At 39.8% G+C, this 16,842-nt stretch overlaps 1 protein-coding gene across 6 annotated transcripts in view; it reads left to right on the top strand.

The window, feature by feature from the left end:
- Positions 1-16,842, top strand: part of FNDC3A (fibronectin type III domain containing 3A) — a 122,484-nt gene that overhangs the window by 59,021 nt on the left and 46,621 nt on the right. For 5 of the 6 annotated variants that reach the window (XM_071551572.1, XM_071551562.1, XM_071551583.1 and 2 more), the window contains 2 exons: positions 10,306-10,382; positions 14,843-15,080. In XM_071551572.1, coding sequence (XP_071407673.1) covers positions 10,306-10,382; positions 14,843-15,080 — 315 coding nt within the window. Of the gene's footprint in view, positions 1-5,982; positions 6,037-10,305; positions 10,383-14,842; positions 15,081-16,842 lie in introns of those variants that run through there. The other variant, XM_071551603.1, reaches the window with a different exon arrangement.

Raw genomic sequence — 16,842 nt, forward strand, 5'->3', positions numbered from 1 at the left:
GTTTGCAGTGGGAATTGGTAGTGATTTGTGTGACGGTAGAAACATTTCACTACAGAAGAGGCTGCAGGTGTTTGTAGTAAGCATGGTGTCTTTTTGTGTTGCTAAGTCTAAGAATATCAGTGCTTTTTTTTATGTGTACTCTGGTTTGGGATTAATTACTCTGGGATCAAATTCCTGCAAAATTTTTAAACATGGAAGTTCTTGTGTGTGGGCCTTGAGTCATTAGCAGAACTGGAAATCTTGATCTAAATGTTTATCATGTTGGTTGTAATGTTAAGAATTTTCAAGATCAGTAGTTTTTCAGTCAAACTTTTATTTCCACTGTCTTCAGAGTATCCCCTATTGTAGCTTCATTCATAGGCTTTTCTTGTTGTCACTGGAAAGACACAGGAAAGAGAACAGAGCCAAAAACAAAGTATGTCTATGGGAAGAACTATGCAATGGGTCACGTCCGAGATGTTTGATTCCACCTTAGCTGTAACTCAGATTTGGCTGCAGAAGTCTCAGATGCAGCGCAGGTCACCCACCGAATCATGATCGAATCCCAGCAGGCATACTGAATCCATTGCTTCTCCTGTTTTGACCATGGAATTCCTTACATTCCTGTAATTGTAGAAAACATGAAGCTGCAGGGGGCAGCCACAAGCCAGACATCAGAGACAGACAATATAGACAGTATATGAATGTTGCCTTTCTGTCTCTCTGTAAAGAAAGGCTGTTTGTTTACTTGAGTTTATCATCAAATGCAAACACTATCAGCAACAGGAAGTTGGTTAGGGCACTCGCTCACAACCAAAGAGATCTGAGCTCTATATGTACCACAGAATCTGAACTTGAAGCTCCTCAATTCCAGCAGAGTCCCTTAGCCATGAGGTGCTGGGATATTCTAAGCTAGGCTTTTTTCTATATTGTCTTTTAGAGATAGGCATCTTTACCTCAAAAAATATTCTAGAGAGAAAATACATGGGAAAGCAAGCTGCCCTTTTCTATTGATGTAATGGGGATTACTGTATGATATAGGTGAAGTCCTGAGTTCTGGTTCCTGTTTTAAAGGCTTGCTCTGTATTTTCCATTCAGAAGTTCTTGGATTAAAGGAGTTAAGCGTGTGTATGTTCCATTCCAGTTTCTAGTTGTCCATCTTCAGCAGAGGTGACCCAGGTTATTCTATAGTCCAGTGTTAATCACACTCTCCTAGGCAGGAGCAAGCTGTGGGTTAGTCTGCTTGGGCATAGCACAGAATTTAGCCTATCTACTAATTGAACAGGAAGACCTTTTTCTGACAGTAGGAATTTACTCTGAGAAAAGTTGATGTCCTCTACTGAAATTGGACAGGAGAGTGACTAGAGCAGGCCTGGACTAGAGATCTGCTTGAGGGCACACGGTTTGTGCTTAGTGATTTGTGTCATTCACTATCAGGTGGCGCTCTGATCAATGTGCCGAAGCAGAGTGTTGTCCTCTGGAGGCAGCAACTGAATCATCCTGGTGAGGCCGAGTGTTTGCTTCAGATGTCGTGTAAGGTGGTGAAATCAGATGTTTTCAATTCGGTCTTAGTCTCTCTTTTGTCATGTGACTGTATAATTTGCCTGGGGCTTCTTCCCCACAGATTGTCATAGCAGAAGGTATCACATTGCAAATGTCATCTCTTGACTTGTCATCTTCAGGGATTGTTTTCTCCACTCATGATTTGAAACAAAGCTGTGTAATAAAGTGTTACTTCAGAATTTATGTAAGACTTCAGAAACTTACATCTGAACATTGTTTGTGGAACCGCAGTGTTGCTAGAAACTTTGTTGGTGGCCTTAAGGGAACACCTCAAATGTAGGCATAAAAATAATTGTATGCAGTTAGTGTGAAGAGAGGCAGTCCTGTAGGACTAAACTCTTTCTATTGCTTTATACTGTTACAGATGATCTTTTTATCTGACCAGAACAGCAAACTCACCTATTACAAGAATTGCATATAAGAGAATAAAATTTCAGTGAGACAGAAATGTTGTGTGAGGGGTTTTTTTTAAATCAGCAGTTATTACTAACTTTTTAGCTTATACTAAGAACAAGATTTAGCCTTTAGTTTGCACTCTAGAACTCTAGTTGTGGAGCCAATGTCATTCTAGATTTACCTATTTTTCCATCTTTCTGCTAAATCTTATAGAATCCTGGATTATGGGATTTCTGAAAAGCTGAGACAAATCATGTCCTACTAACTTATTTTTTTGTCTTCTGTTTAGGAGTGACCACTCCCAAATTTGGCCTTTTAAAGAAAGATGTGTTTTGTATTTATTTTTAGATACTAAGAAGGATTTCAGCTGCTTAAAATCATATTAATTTTTGTTCTGATTTGGTTTTATTTGAAATGGGCAATCTGAATCTGCATGGTATTAATTTGTATAATAAGCTTGAAACTTAAACAACTCAAAGGTTTTCAGAAGAAAGCACTTGTTATTAGTAGATTCCAGGGACTGAGCAGTACACCTTTAGAGGTGTCTGCCTTGGATAGAAATAAAAATTAGAATTTTCCCTTGGTAGCCTTATCTGATACTAATTTTTTACTAGGTTTTCCGACTCTATATGTGTTGTAAGAATCCCAGTTTGCTCAAACAGATATTTTTAATACACAGAGTCTTTTCTCTTATGCATGGTTTTAAATATACCTTACCCAAGAATTTAGTAAAATTGTTTAAGCACTTATGTGAATGCTTTTGATTTGCTTAATCAATACAGTATATTTGTATAAGTACTATTTGGTAAGTCATAGTCTTTATGTATATATATATATACACACACATATATGTGTGTGTATGTGTGTATAATAATTTGGGGAGGGGGAATATTAAGAAATTTACACAAAGGAAAGGGAGTTTCTCTGAGTGCAGCAGAATGTGCCATATAATTTTGCATTCTAGTTTCAAGCCAATGTAGCCAGGTAAATATGCACAAAAAAAAATAACTCGATAGTGTTATAAGTTGAACATCAAGATGCTGAAAAGGCCTTTATAAGTGATTATAGTATGTAATTTCATTCTTAGCACAATCAGATGGTGGCAAGGGAGGAAGCTGAAGTTAATGCTTTTTCCTTCTAAGATCTGTCTTCTCTGGATCAACACACTGTTTTGTAGAAGCCACTGTCGTCACACCAAGAACTGCCAACTGTTGAGACTCACTTGTGCTTTTCATCTCTCAGCCACAAGTAGCTGTCAGTAGCAGTGCTTAACTTTATAAACTGCCTGGTCTGCAGTGCTATATGGGGACAAAATCAGAAACACCTGCTTAGAAAAACACAAATTCTAGTAGTAGCAACTGTTAGATGATTAAATTATAGTTTATTCTGAATGTTGTGAGTCAAATGGAACATGATTAAGCAGTATGCACAAATATTAAGTCATTATTCTGGGAAAGTTGCAGATCAGTACTGCTTAGGTTCGGTGCTAGGAAATTAGGCTCTCCTTGAAGAAAAAGCTAAGCAAATATGCAATGCAGTTAGATTTGAATGTGTGGATTATTTTTCCTGCTAAGAATAAAAACATTTTACTCAAAGCTTGTCTGTGTTAAGAATGGTATATCACATTTGATTCCCTTTGAAATGCAGGGATTTATGGTTCACCTGATTTTTAAATTTGGATACTATGAGGGAGAGAACGATTTTTTGACATAACTTGCACATAGTTACTAAATCATTACCCTGAACTGGTAAAATGAACAGAGCAATTTAACAGTCTAGGCTGCACAGAGCAAAGTGTGTGTTGTATTTCCACATGTTTGCATCATTGGTACTTTTTTTAAAAAAAGGTAGGATAGAGTTGGTCACTGTGCCACACAATTGCGTCAGAAAGTATATATAAAAACTGTTGGAATATCTCAAACAACTACAGTCATCCTTCTACAAGCTTCCAAGTGTAACTTCGTGTTGAGAAGTTTGCACTGTTCAAAGGCATGGACTTGCAATCTTTAATCACAAAAAAATTGCACCGTGGTCATTGTTTAGAAACAGGTGAAATAGAAGCACATTTAACATTTGAACATTGAAACCATTGTCACCTTTTTCCTTTGAAAGTACATGAGGCCATTATAAAAGAAAACCGATAGCTGTATTCATGATAAAGTGCTATAGGAACCTGGTATCTCTGCACTTTTCTTATGAGAAGGGATTTCACATCCCTTTTTTTGTTCCTCTCCTGAATATGTATGTGTGGTTTCATGGGAAAGATCAGGATCTCATTAGGATGTAATATTTAGAAATACTGTAGTTAGGCTTCATAGCTTTCTGCTCTTTTATCCATTATTGCAAAGTCTCTGTGGATGAAACTGATGCTTCTCCCCCCTGCTTTTGAAAGGAACTATGATAATGTTTTATCTTCAGTGTTTCCTTGTGTTTGCCAGCCTGCTGCCTACTGATAGATTTATTTTTTTTAGCCAATTAATATATTTAAATTGATGTTGCTGCTTTGTCAGCTTCTGTTCCTCAGCCTTGATGGCAAAAGTAGACAGATGGATGGGGGAAGGGAAGGGATTGTTTTGTCAGGGTGAATTTAGAACATAAGGAGTATGTTAAATTGACAGCATTGCAAGCTGAAGTCTTCTGATTACCTGTGTCCTTGCAGCATTCACAGTTCCTTCTTCTGCCTCTTCTCCAACTCAGACCTAAGAGTAAGTTCTGTGCTTGCTTCTCCTTTTTGTTTTTACTTGCTTTTATTCTGTTGCACCTAGTATGGGTAAAGCTGCTGATGTTACACTGGAAGTACTAATTTTAAGTCTTTTTCAGACACAGTTTACAAGACAAATGTAGGCCAATTGGTGATGGTGTTTGTTACTGATTTTTGTAATTATTTGTAGCTGCCAGGAGCCCAGAATAAAACTTTGAAGTCATGGCCCTTATGTAAAAGACAGAGCAATGCAACTGTTTGTGGCATCTGGGACTATTGATTTACTGCAGCCCATCAGTGTTGGAGGCTGTGCTGCTACGTCAGCTGCGCTCTATTGTTTCAGCTGCTGTGGCCTTTGTGTCTGATCCTGGCAGTGCTTGCGTCAGTGATGCATATCATCGCCCCTGTGATGTCAAAGTGTGGGTGTTCGGTTATAGAGCCATAGTTAACCTAATGTGCTGCAGTAAATCCTGAATACTATTTCCTCCTGGGGATAGCAGTGATTCATCACCGTTCACATTAGACTAATGCTAAGTATAGCAGCGTTCATGAGCTGCAGTATCCACACAGATGAGTATCAAAGTCACTGCAGCTTTATAGACGCCGCGCAGAAAGTGTTTGTTTGCGGACAGATCCGTTTGTGCCCCTCTTTCTGAGGTGTAAACTGATTAGCAGGTCAGCTCAAGGAAAATCCTCTGGAAGGAGCGGACCCAAGCAATTCTTTTGCACTTAATTATGCCAATTAACGTAAAAGCTTCCAGCTGACTGGCTTAGACGGCAGCGGGCCATGGCAGTGGGTAGATCACAGCCAGACCCAGGCCAGGCTGGCACAGGGTGCCAGTGCCATCACAGCCACACTCGAGCCGGGCTGGCACACACTGCCCCTGCCATTACAGACCCAGGCTAGGCTGGCACAGGGTGTTGCTATCACTACAGCCAGACCTAGACCCGGGCTGGGCTGGCACAGGGTGCCACTACCACTACAGCCAGACCCAGGCCGGGCTGGCACAGGGTGCCGCTGCCATTACAGTCAGAGCCAGGGCACAGGGTGCTGCTGTCACTACAGCTTGACCCAGGGCTGGCACAGGGTGCCGCTGCCATTACAGACCCGGGCCGGGCTGGCACAGGGTGCCGCTGCCATTACAGCAAGACCCAGACCCGGGCCGGACTAGCACAAGGTGCCACTGTCATCACGGCCACACTCGAGCCGGGCTGGCACACGTTGCCACTGTCATTACAGACCCAGGCCGGGCTGGCACAGGGCGCCGCTGCCGTGCAGGGCGGAGCGCGGGGCGGAGCGGGCCCTGCGCGCACCTGAGGGGCCGCCCCGCCCCGCCCCGCCTGCCGCGGCGCGCCCGGAGCAGCGCCTGCTCGCCCGGCCCGGCCCGAAATGAGCGGTAAGGACCCGCGGCCGCGGTGCCACACAGAGCCGTGGGCGGGCGGGCGGCCCCGGCGCGGTGCGGCAGTGGCGGATGGGGAGAGCCGCGATGGCTGGAAGGACAGTGTGCGGGGCAGGAGGCTGGCGCCGCCAGGCCCCTCCGGCCGTGCCGCGCTCGGGGCTCCACGGGGAGGCCCCGGGCCCCGAGGGGCGCAGCGCCAGAGGCCGCACAGCCGCCCCTGGTAGCGCTGAGCCGGGAGCGGAGTGCCCCGGAAGAGCATTCCCTGCCCCGGCGCTGGGAATCCGGTGTGTGCACCTTTGCCTGGCGTTTTTTAATGGAGCGATGTCTAATGGTTGCAATAAAAAGAAATGATGGATCTGCTAGGCGGGCGGTGTCCTCATGTTTGCAGGTGTTGCTATGTTTAGATCAGCTTGTCACGATCCCAGCGATGATGCGGCGCTGGTAATTTTGCCACACGTTTATGGTAGCTGTAATGAGCATAATGAGGTTTTTACAGTCTGCTCAAATAGACACATTGGAGAACTTCACCTACTGTTGCTAGGAGAAGGAGGTATTCCTCCCGTTGTTGGGATTTTTAGGACAGTAATAAACTGAGTGTGGTGAAACATCTGTCTCTTGGGCTGAGTTAAATCAGCCTCTACTGAGTTAAATGAGACATTTTTCAGTAATAAAGTAACACAGTTATGTGTTTGTTTTCTCTTCCGCTATGCTTCTTTTCCTCTTATTATGTAAGAGAACATAACATAGTATAAGATAATAAGTATAATAAATATCATGTAAGTATATAATTATAATGAGTATAATAAGTGTGTAGAAGATTTGAGACCTCGTCTTAAAGCATTCAGGTCATTAACATTCATAATACAGTGATTTGGCTGAAATCAATTCCATTTATGCCTAATATGGAAAATTAGATGTTTGCTTAACATGAATTTCTCATGCTGTTATTTGCTGGTACTTGATAATATTTCTCACCTCGTGGTAAAATGCAATGGTGGTGTCATTCAAGACCCCAGCCTATACCTGAAAGCTTGGAAATTCCTCTTACAGTGTATTGCACTGAAGGAAAGCCAAGATCTTTGCATTAGTGAAGAAAAAAAAGAATGTTTTTATAGCATGTTAGCATTTTATCTCTAGATAAAATTTTCAGGTTATAATATGCTTTCTGTCAAGCATATTTCTGTCAAGTCAGTAATTTTGCTGCAAACCCCTCTGTTCATTAAAAAAAATATATGAAATGTACCAGCTTTTTGTCCCAAGCTTTCCATTTTCTTGATGTTCCTCTGCAAGCTAACTTTATTTCACAGCCACTTGAAAATCAAATCAGAAGTAATCAGTTCTTGAATATTCATAATATGTTTTCATGAGTTCTGGTACTTCAGAGTGCTAAAGATGGGATGCAGTTTTGGGAATTACTGATCTGATTCTTCTAACCCTGCAGTATTTTTCTGGATTCATACATTGCCTTTATGTCTCTGTTTTTGTGACTGCTATATTATGGATATAACTGTGGCTTTGTGGATCGACCTTTGTACTGGATAGGAGATAACTGCTTTTTATGTTTGTTAGAGAGATTAAAGTGCTAAGTAAGTGAGCTTTAAAAAGGTTGTTAAACAGTATTCTTTAGATGTTTAAAGCAAAAGAAAAAAGCCAAACAGATAGCGCTAGATCACAAAGAAACTGGCTGGTCATGTTAAAGTTCCTTCATGCCCCAAGGACAGTGTGTTCTCTAAAATGTTCAAGTAGCTATGTTCTTAATTCTCAATTTACTTGAAACTTACAGAGTTTACGATTGTGAGTTTGATAAAAGTTTCAGTGTTTTGTATTTATTATAGAAAAACTGCAAGTAAGCAATGCAAGGTACAAGTCATGTGAAATCCTCCTACTTACATAAGAATCGAAGCCATTATTTGTTTGAGTGGCAATAAATGTGCTTCCATTACTCTTTATCTTTTTGACTTTATTGTAAGCTAATGCTGCAAAGCACTTCTTTTAGTTTCTCTTTTGCTGCTTTTCATTTCACTTTGGTTTCTTTTTAGCAGTTCATACTCAGGAAAAACTTTTCCTAAAACGTTTTTGAGTTTCAGAAAAGCAAAAACACCAGAGGAATGGTCAGATCTCAATCTATAGCTTACTGTAGGCATTATATTCTTACAGTTCAGTTAAGACCTTTTTGTTAAAAAATCTCTTTGCCCTCTCCCCCTGTTCTGTGTTAGCATTTGTTTGACAATAAAGCTGTGATTCTTTTTAGGTGATGTTTGAAGCCTTCTGTATCTTATCCCAAAGAAGTCCCTATGGTATGTGTAATGGAGCTGTATTACGTGCTGCTTTTCCAATGAGGCCTTTTCATTCCTTCTCCCTGCCCTGGGCAGTCAGACATAGGCATCTTTATTTTCTGTCAAATTCATACTTATCAGAAGGAAGTATGCTAGTCTTATAGACTGTACTTTGGATTTACTTAGTGCTTTCCATTTGCAGATCCTAACAGAGCTTAGAAAACATGAAGGTAGAACTATGAAAGTCCTTTCAGAAGTCTTACTGAAACTGCACTTCCATGGTTCTAGCTTCCTGAAACAAAAGTGATACTTAATGGATTACCTCTCTCAGTCTGAGCCTAATCTTTAGGTTCTGCAGTGTTCTTAAAGCAAGGAGTTAGACAATTTAGCTGCACATTTAGTAAGAAATCCCTTTATCTGTTTTAAAACTTACCTGGTAAATTATTTACTATCTCTGGTTCTCTTAAATGAGAAACGATAAATGATCTATCTTTCCATTTTTAGGCAGTTTATGAGTGGGAGTTCTTAACAGATCTTTTACTGTTTCTCTGCTGCCAGCTCTTTGAACCATTTTCAGATGGAAGAATCCTGGTCTCTTTAATCTTTCCTGGTAAACAGGTGGAAAGCCACTGTAAACTTCCTTTTTTTTTTTTTTTGGTGTGTCCTTTCCTAGTTCTCTGTGTTCTTTTTGAAGGGTGTAGACAAACATACTGCTCAAGGTACTGAGAGTACAGTGTGAATTTATATCACAGCCTAATGATGTTTTCTGCTTGTTCTCTGTTAATAGTGATTTTTAATGTTCTCTTTCTTTCTGCGAATGCCACTAAACAACACTTGGCTGGTATTTCTTTAGAAATATAGGTAGTAACTGCATTGTATGTTTATTTACATCTAATTTATGGCTTATTGCTGTATATAAATACTTCTGATTTTGTCCAGGTGTAACACTACTACTTCTGGTTTATTTATCATCTGATCATTGAGTGCTGTGACATCCTTTGCAGCTCTCTGAGAACATGACAACAATTTGTCACCTCACTGTTCAGTTCCTTTTGCAAAAGTTTTGTTTAGTACATTGACCAGGTGCTTTGGGTGCCGGTGGGACTTCTTGCATCACTCAAGTCACTTTGAAAGCTGATCATTTACTTCTCTTAGTTTCCTGTTCTTAAATCAGGTATTCATGAAAAGACCATTTCCCTTTTAACCAGAGCATTACTTCTTTAAGAGTCTTTAAGAGGCATTATCAAAAGCTTTTTGAAATTCCAAATATCCAACATCTCTGTGCTCTTTGAAGGTATCTGATTTTCCAGGCAATACTTTTATCTACAAATGCCACCTCAACAAGTTCCCATTGTGTCTCATATTTAGCTAAATGTCTCCAAACTTCATTCTTTGTGGTTTGCATGGTACAAGGATCATCATGGTATCGTGACTTTTCCTGTTAGTAGGAGCAGACTCTGTAGCTGGTGATACACTGGCTTTTCCTTGGGACCTTCAGTTAGTGTCCAGTTTGCCACCTCCCTCCCACTGCTGTGCTACTGACACTACTTTAGGTGATCAGACCATAGTAACAGAACAGCAATTTTGTAGGTCATATTCTTTGTAACACTTAACTAAATACTATCTGGTTCAGCAATTTGTTTGAATTTTTTTTTGTTTCTGTTTTAAAGTCTCTTCTATTGTCTTTTCATCCTGGGGCACTTCTTTTGACTTGTCTTCTGTTGAGTTTTGACGTGAGCTCTTCTGTGAGCTTATTGACAGAGAAGGGAGAAATATCTGCCAGAGGGGGTTTTTTAGCTTGTTTCTGTTCAACTGATTTTTAGATTTCTAAGAGTGCCCTTTGCTGTAATTTTATCTGTACAGTTCATTGCCTTTGTTTATCCATGTTATCTTGTATATTTTTCACAGAGGCTTTGTTGTTCAGTATGTTCTCTCAACTTTCTCAAATAATTAAATGGTGCTATATTGAATATTTCTGTAACCCGCTTAGGTCCTGCTCAGGTTCCAATGATGTCCCCAAATGGTTCAGTGCCTCCTATTTATGTGCCTCCTGGATATGCCCCACAGGTATGTCACTTCATTTGTTTCCTATTTTATTTCTCTTCATGCAAATTATGGTTGTAGAACAGTAACAGCTAATTTAGTAAAATAATTTGTCAGGTTTCAGAATCACTGTCATCAAGCAAGTAAATAATGGGAGATGTCCCACAGCATCTCTGAGATGAGAGACTTTTCATGCTGTGCATGTACCTGTTTGGTTATATATTAACTGCATACATGACAACAACAAGCATAGTTCCTTTTTGGGTTCAGAATCATAATATGCTAGGTGCCCTCAGAATATAAAATACAGTCATAACCCAGATTGCTCCTTGTGCGGGACCTGTACTGATTTCTGTGTTAGTGGATATTTTCTCTTGACAGCAATATAATTTTATACATGTACATAGTTCACATCTGGGAAGTTCCCTGCAGATAAGGAGTAAAACAGGTCAGTTCAAAAAGTACAGCAAACAACATGGAAAAATGTCAGCTGTCCACTGGGAATAGGTTTGCATAAAATAAGTGTTTCTACCACTTATCTTAAAATGGGGCTCTCATTTTTTCACTGCTGTGTGATTCCTAATTTAGATGCCTGAAAATTAAATGTGAGCAAGATAACCTGGACATCCTTTAAAGTAGATTAAAAGGATGATTCCTCATGGCTGTTTTTGACACATGTATTATAATGGGATGTGTGACCTTCTAGATGTTGTCTCTTTTCCTCAACTGTAGAACAAGTCCAGGGGTTAGTAGGTCAGACCTGGAAGTTAGAGCAGATCAGTACCACTCCCCATATTGTGGGGGCGCAGATCAATACCATTCCTCTCTCAAGACATCCTGTTGTTGTGATCAGTGCACCTCTGACTTGGTGTGTATCCCATGGTGTACACCAGGAAGAGAGTGCAACATGTGAAATGCAGCCAGAAAGTCCACTGTGTCTAGGGTATGTTTGACTAATTATCTGAACAGCATTAAAAACATTGTCCCCTGGCAAAAGAAACTGTGATTTTATCTTTCATCTGTTGGCAGTTGGCTTATAAGTTGATTCTATGTGTCCTTCATAGCTGAGTTCCCCAAAAGGCAGAAATAAAATGAATTATAAACAATCACAAAAGTCCATTTCTCTTTAGGTCATAGTAAAAAGTCTTCATTCCTATTAGAATTCATTTTTAAAGAACTGAAAGAAGTTTTGAGATAAGCGAAATTCTGAATATTACCTTATTTCTTGAGTATTTAACTTCAGATGATGAAGCACTTCATCTTTAAAAAATTGTATAATCTGTGTAACCTGAATAATATTTAAAACTAATTTATCCTTCCTCTGAGTACAGCTTGAATCAGAGGCTAAAGGGCTGGGCCTTGCTGAGGCTTGTTCACTAGCCTTTCATTGGAGTTTGTTAGTGCAGGCAGGAGCTGTGTTAGCACAGCACTCTGACTTTTGAACTGAAGGTCCCTCAAATCTGTCCAGCTCAGAGTACAGGTGCTGTGAGCTCCAGTCTGCTGTTTTCATCTGAGTAGAAGTACCATAGTCCAGGAAACTCTGTAGTTTACAGGCCTTCTGAAGTGTTGTACAAAATATACCAGCCATGGAAGTTCCTTTTACAAACCAGAAGATTGGATAGTAGTCTTGCAAACAGGAAAGTCTAGCACCATTGTGCTAAGAGTTCTCCCAGACATAATACAGTCCCAGCAAAGTAACTTACGTGGTTTCTTCAGGCATAGTGTATTTTTCAATGTCAGCAGCTGCAGCTGTATTTTGAGATAAATTGGAAACCAGTTAGATGGCTAAAGCCATCAGCCTGGAAGAACAACTTCAACATAACCATCTTTTGTCTATTCATTTTCATTTAGTTCTATTATGCCTCTGCTTGCTTCAGTTCCTGCTTGGCAGTGATACAGCATACTGTCCTCTGTTAGAAGGTGGGGGTAATTACTGAATTAAAGATTTATTTTTCTCATATCACATAACTAAAAGGCAGTTCATAAGCTCATTGTTTTTCCCTTCCTCTTCTTTTGAAACTGCAGTTGTAAAACTCTGAAAGAAAGCACATCTTTACTCATCCTCCCTAAGCTGTCTATATTCACTGTCAGTGGTGAGTTTTCCAGTGATGTTTGGTTGATTCACTCAGCCAAACAGGTCTATACCAGAACCACATGTTTTGCTAGCACAGTTAGGATAATAGAGAGCTTGTTTACTTTTTTAACTTAAATTTATGTACTTGGCATGATGCTCTTACTGCTTTTTGAAGGGTTTTTATCTGTATACTTGTCCACTAGAGGCCTACCATTGAGCAGATGTTTAATCTAGAAGTGCAGTTACATCCTTATCAGACTCTTAATTTTACAGTATTAAACGTAAGTTCCCTGCTCTTATGAACTGGGTGTCTACTTCTGAGCTACTTAGACTATTAGTAGATCCAAGGAAACAAGTTATAAATTAAGTAGCTTGTTTGTTTTTTAATGGCAGCTGCCTCTTACATAGTATGAATTGGCTCATAAAATCATAATAAATTGCAGTGGTTTGGGGGTTTTGTAGGCAAAAAGGACTTAAATAATTAAAAGTGTGTTTGCAAAATTTCATTGGACATGAGAAGCTGTAGTTGTATTTAGTGCTGCCAGTAAATTCTGCCTTTAGGATACCTTACAGCTATGGTTACACAGATGTGAATAGTGTTGTCTTTAATGAAATTACTCTTCCACAGTAAGGGACGATTTCTGTATACTGAAAATAACCCATTTCTTAAAGTCACATGGTATATATGTGTTTAAAAGCTGTGTTCATTTAGATAATTTATATTAATTTCCTACTCTATTTATTTCAGTAAAGTAGGTTCAGCTTGGTTGTGTACATGCTTCATTGTCTTCTGAATGCAACTTCATATGTGGAGATCTTCATTCTACCATTACACCAGAGGCATGCAGCTCGCTCTCTCAGTACACTGGGGAAGTTTTGAAACTCTCCTAGACCTACTTCACTTCCTGGTTCAGCTAGCAGGATAGTTTTGGGATATCCAACTTAGATTGCTATTGGAGAAAACAAAGCAGAAGCTCCATTCCAGTTGTACCAGATGCACTCCAGCCCATAATAGAGACATGGTAAAACTGATCCTCCAAGCAGCCTTCTGTCTTGGATTTGGTGGAAGTGTTCACACTGGGGCACGGGACTAAATCTAGCCAAGCACAATACAGCTAAGCTGAAACAGTGGAATTGAAAGCAGCTTGGCAGTAAATGTTGAGATCTACTGATCTGCTCCTGTTGCACAAGGATGTTCATTGGTGTATGTGTGCATGACCTCATTTCAAATGCCAGTGAAAACTTAGGTTGTAGGGTTGCATTGTCCCATGCTGTTGAATATGGTCCTGGTATTCTGTTCTTCTTCTCCCCCTTTTCTGGATAAATACTTCATCTAAATACTTCATCTACAGTTTCTGCTGTGACATGGTTCTACAGCATTCTACTAAGAAATTAAGAAGAATTTACTTGTTGGCATCCCATACACTAAAGATACTGACACTATGATACACACAAGTCAAATTATGCCAAAACTGTCTCTAGGTGTCACCAACAGTCATGTATTTTTTGTGAATTTACCAGTATTGATCCAAACATTTAGAGAAAATAATGATGTGAGGTGATTCAGGGAACACCCTTGTTTCATGTCTAGTTGATGATCCACCCTCATTCAGTGAAAAGCATTTTGTGCTTCAGCACTTTGTACAATTTGTGTCTGCTTTCCACCAAACCCATCACATCTCCCATTTGCTAATTTTTCACAAGGCTGTGCCACAAAGCCCCCCACTTTCTGGGTAGTGTGTGGCTTCCTTAAGGGTGCAAGACATTTCAACAGGCAGGGGGATGGGAGAGAAGAAAACCAAAGTTTTTAGGACTACTCTGACTTGTGAAGGAGTCTTGAGAGGGCTGCCTACCATCCTGCTAGTTTGCTTGCCAACAGTTTGATGCAGACAATGGCTGCTGCAGCGGCAAGGGCAGTATGGCAAGTGCTTCCTGCGTTAGTGTTGGGCACAGGGCAATAACCAGACACTGCTTGCCTTTTTCCTCACTATTTATGTGGAGTGAGGTGTGTCAACTCACCAGTTCGTTTCTAGGGAGTAGTCTAGTTGTTCTGGTATAGAACAAATCCTAGGAGCAGTGTAGCATACAAGCAATGTGAATGAGGGTGGAAATGGTACCCTGAGGAGGAGCTAGGCTCGTGCCATAAATATGCCTGGTTGTTTATAAGATGTTGTTATGTCATCAGATGTTTTTAACAGTATTTTTCCCCACCGCATCAAGAAATTAATGGCATTTCTGCAGTTAATACATTTAACATATATAGCCCTTTAGTTGTCCTGTATCTGTTTTCTTGGGCTCTCCTGTTTTCCTTTCCTCAGATTAAGGGGGTTTACTGTTCCTGGTTATGTTTAAGTTTCTGTAGAAACATACTGTCATTTCTCTTTGGTATGTGGTGTCTCTCACTGTACAGGTTATTGAGGATAACGGTGTTCGAAGGGTTGTGGTGGTTCCCCAGGCTCCAGAATTCCATCCTGGTGGCCATGCAGTAATACACAGGCCTCCACACCCCCCACTGCCCGGCTTCCTTCCTCTTCCCACCATGATCCCCCCTCCACCACGTCACATGTACTCACCTGTGACCGGAGCCGGTGACATGGCAACGCAGTACATTCCACAGTATCACACTTCACAAGTCTATGGGGATGTGGGTAAGTAGCTCATTGAATATTGCAACTTCTGTCAAAGGGAATAACGTTCTTTTCATTTCCAGCGTCTGTTTTGCTGCTGTGTGGGCTTTGTCAAGCAAGACTTACAGCTTGAATGGGAGCCATACACAAAATTTTTAATGAGGATACCAGCCTTGTTTTTACTGAAGCTTATTATTCTAGAAGCTCTTTTTAATTGATTTGACTTGTCTCTTCAATGAGTTATTAAATATGCAGATTATGTATGTGTATCAGTTATAGGTTTGCCCAGGAAAGCCATGCAGAACGTGTTTGTAGTGATTCAGCATTTAAATCCATGCCTATGCCCTGTTCAGAGAGCTCATGTTTTGCAAGTATCCTGTTTGAAGTATGAAATAGGAATTCTTAGTATTGATTAAGGAAAAAAGTGCGCCATTTTTCATAAAATTGTACGCATTTAGTTGAATGTCCCTTTGAAGTCCAGTTGGGTAATCAAGTGCCACTAATGTGAACTTGATACCGTAGTTGAAATTGCCTTTGGTAGTGCTGTTAACATCTGCCTTTAATATGGTTTAGTGGCAAAATGTGTCCTGACTCAGGTGTTGGCTTTTCAGATTAATATTTACATTTCTGGTAGACTTGCTTTTCTTTAGATAAGGCAGGTGCTGACCTTGAAAGGCTTTCAAAGAGCAGTTCTATGTTGCTGTTTTTAGAAAGCCAGAAGCTGTGGAGGGCAAGGTTAAACACAGCTTCTCGGCATTCTGTGAAACTACTAAAATAACCTAAAAATAGCCTCCACATAGTTGCTGAGCTTAAATGATCATGATGTACAAAGTGGCCAGAAAAGAGTATACCAATGTCTAGATCTTCCTGGTATTCTTAGCGTTTCTGTATCCCAAAGTTGTACTTTATTTTTTCTTGCACTACTTTGATAACAGTACATTGCTAGATACATTTTCAGTGCTTCTTTGTAGTTTTATTAATTTTCTGATTGCCTGATGGCAGTTGTTTGCTTTTAGTTTGCTAAATTAAGATATTGGACTATGATAACTAAAGATATAAAAGATAAAGGGTACTTCTTAATGGAATAATTTTTTTTAGCTTCCTGCTGCCAGGTTATATCCCTTTAAATATGGATTTGGTGATAGTTTGCTAAAACTGCTAATGTTAAAAATTGATAAAGTGTGATTCTTTGTGTTTGCTTTGTTTTCAATATATATGTGAGATGCCACTGGGTTTAGGAAATTAGAGGACTAGTACTATAATTATTTATTTGCTACAGATGTCACTTTTAATTTTGGATCTTTGACTTCAGCTATGGCTTTCAAAAGTCAAAGCCAACAGTTAGGCTCCTATATGAGGAATCTAAATTTAAGGAAAAAAAAAACTGAACAAACAAACCCCCAGCAGCTCATAGAACATGGTAGTTCTCTAACAGAAGCACTGAACTCCCAAATGGTAGTGAAAATCACATTTCTGAATAGTCACAGCTTGTCTAGAAGTCCTCTGTCAAGCTTTCTGGGAATGAAGCTGATCTAAAAAAAAAACCAACCAGAAACTGAGCAGTTCTCTAATTTTTTGATTTTTATCCTTCCAATGAAGTTTTTATTTGATCTTGTTTCAGTACTTCCTAGCACATAAAGAATAACAAATAATGAACTTATTCTTCTGACTGGCTGATCCAACTTACCAGAAAATGAGAAAATTCTTTGCTGTTTTGAAGGATGTTTGTTTTTATTTCAGCTTTCACCATTTGTCATAGGTAGGGTTACTCTGAGGAAAGACT

Source organism: Pithys albifrons, chromosome 1 (assembly GCF_047495875.1).
Source record: "Pithys albifrons albifrons isolate INPA30051 chromosome 1, PitAlb_v1, whole genome shotgun sequence".
NCBI lineage: Eukaryota > Metazoa > Chordata > Aves > Passeriformes > Thamnophilidae > Pithys > Pithys albifrons.